Source organism: Arachis ipaensis, chromosome B01, assembly GCF_000816755.2.
Source record: "Arachis ipaensis cultivar K30076 chromosome B01, Araip1.1, whole genome shotgun sequence".
Lineage (NCBI taxonomy): Eukaryota > Viridiplantae > Streptophyta > Magnoliopsida > Fabales > Fabaceae > Arachis > Arachis ipaensis.
In genome coordinates this window covers 11,251,710-11,253,443 of record NC_029785.2, presented here as the reverse complement: position 1 = coordinate 11,253,443, position 1,734 = coordinate 11,251,710, and the positions used below count along the sequence as shown (strand labels likewise).

The following is a 1,734-nucleotide window of genomic DNA, read 5'->3' as shown; positions in this document are numbered from 1 at the left end:
ACTTGTAAGTTTCTCTCTCTCTCCCCTTAATCCCGACACAGACAGAGAAACCTATAGAGAGAGAGAGAGAGAGAGAGAGAGAGAATTGATTATTTATAGCTAGCTACACGCTGAGTTGAGTGAGTTCTCAGTGCAACTGTGGAATTTTTTGCATATTTCGTTTTCCATTTCAACTTTGACTCACATCACTCACCATTTCTTCTTCGTCTTCTGCGTCCTCGTTCTCTTCTCCTCCTTCAATTTCGTCAACGTCTCCTCCTTCTTCATCTTCTTCAAGCGCGTGTTCAGCACGCGAATCGGCACGCGCATCCTCTTCTTCTTCTGCGTCATCTTCACCTTCCCCTCGAGCTGCTGCTGCTTCTTCTTCTTCTTCCTCGTCGTCACTGTTGAGCTTGTCAACGAGTTTCAGCTTCTTCTTCTCGCGCCTCCTCTCGTCCTCATCCTCGTCAAGGTAATCGTCATCGTAGTCAATGATGTTGTACCTCACATTCCGGCGCCGGAGACTTCGCCGGATATCCGATTGCTCGGCCGATTGTCTTCCTCCTCCCGATCTGACCCATCAGACCAATTTCTCTCTCTTGTTTCTCTCTCTAGAAGGTGCTGCTTTCTCCCTCTTGCTTTGCTTCGTCGTCTTCCATTTCCTTTGCTCTTTCTTCGCGGAGGCACAGGTTTGGCGTCTTTAGAGAGGCTCGGGTGCGGTATTGTTAGGGTCCGAACCTGGGTGCCGAGGGCACGAACCTAAGGCTCGGATCAGTGGGGGCAATACTAATAAGTAATAAGTGAATGATGAAGGATTTCCTTTTTATTGTTGTATCGGAGTCTGTATATAAAACGGCGCTTTCTGCTGCCCGTTGCCCGGGAGGGCTTGCGTGTCCCTTCTTCTGCCCGCAACTTCCATCATTTTCATTTATTTTTTTCCGTTAGTAGTACAAAAATAATTGAATTCAAAAAATAATTAAATATATAAAATATAATACTGCAATAAGATTTAAATTGTCGCTCATTATTTTTTCTAGGTCTCAGGAGTGTATGTTAGGTTAAAAAATTTGGATATAGAAATAGAATGAGTGTTATATTTTAATATGATAATTTTTAGTATTTTTTAAAATTATAAGAGGTATACAAATCGGATCTTTCGATTTGTGTTTAAAAAATTTTAAAAGTTTAGAGTACACAAATTGAACCCAACGATTTGTGTTGAAAAAATTAAAAAATTTTAAAGTACACAAATTGGAGTACTCCAAATTTTTTTTATTTTTCAACACAAATCAGACGGTTCGAGTACAGAAATCGGAACGTAAAAATCCAAAATCTAATTTGTACTCCGTACGTTAAATCATCCCACATTTTAAAAAAAATATCACAGTAGATTACAATTTAAAAAAACACCATTGTTAATCTAATATTAAAAATAAAAAATTATGTATATTACAAAAGGATGTGATAAAAAATGTTTTATATTGATGTGAATTGGTGATTTGGTGCCTCTATTTTTTTTATATTGTTTAATTTTTTAACAAGGATTACAATTTGAATTGTTCGATTTATGTTTTTGAAAATGAAAAAATTAACATTGAAATCAAATACTATTATTTTGTTTTTAAAAATAAAAGATTTAAAATTTAAAATCAAATCATTTGAATTATAATTAGATTTTTCTCTTTAAACAAATCAAATGGTTTGATTTGATTAATATCAACTTTAAAAAAATAATTTCATATAAAAAAGAAATAC

General features: G+C 35.4%; 1 protein-coding gene across 1 annotated transcript in view; it reads right to left on the bottom strand.

Moving 5' to 3' along the window:
* Positions 1 to 1,734, bottom strand: part of LOC107646245 — a 13,285-nt gene that overhangs the window by 5,342 nt on the left and 6,209 nt on the right. The window contains exon 2 of the mRNA XM_016350447.2: positions 194 to 551. Coding sequence (XP_016205933.1) covers positions 194 to 551 — 358 coding nt within the window. The remainder of the gene's footprint in view (positions 1 to 193; positions 552 to 1,734) is intronic.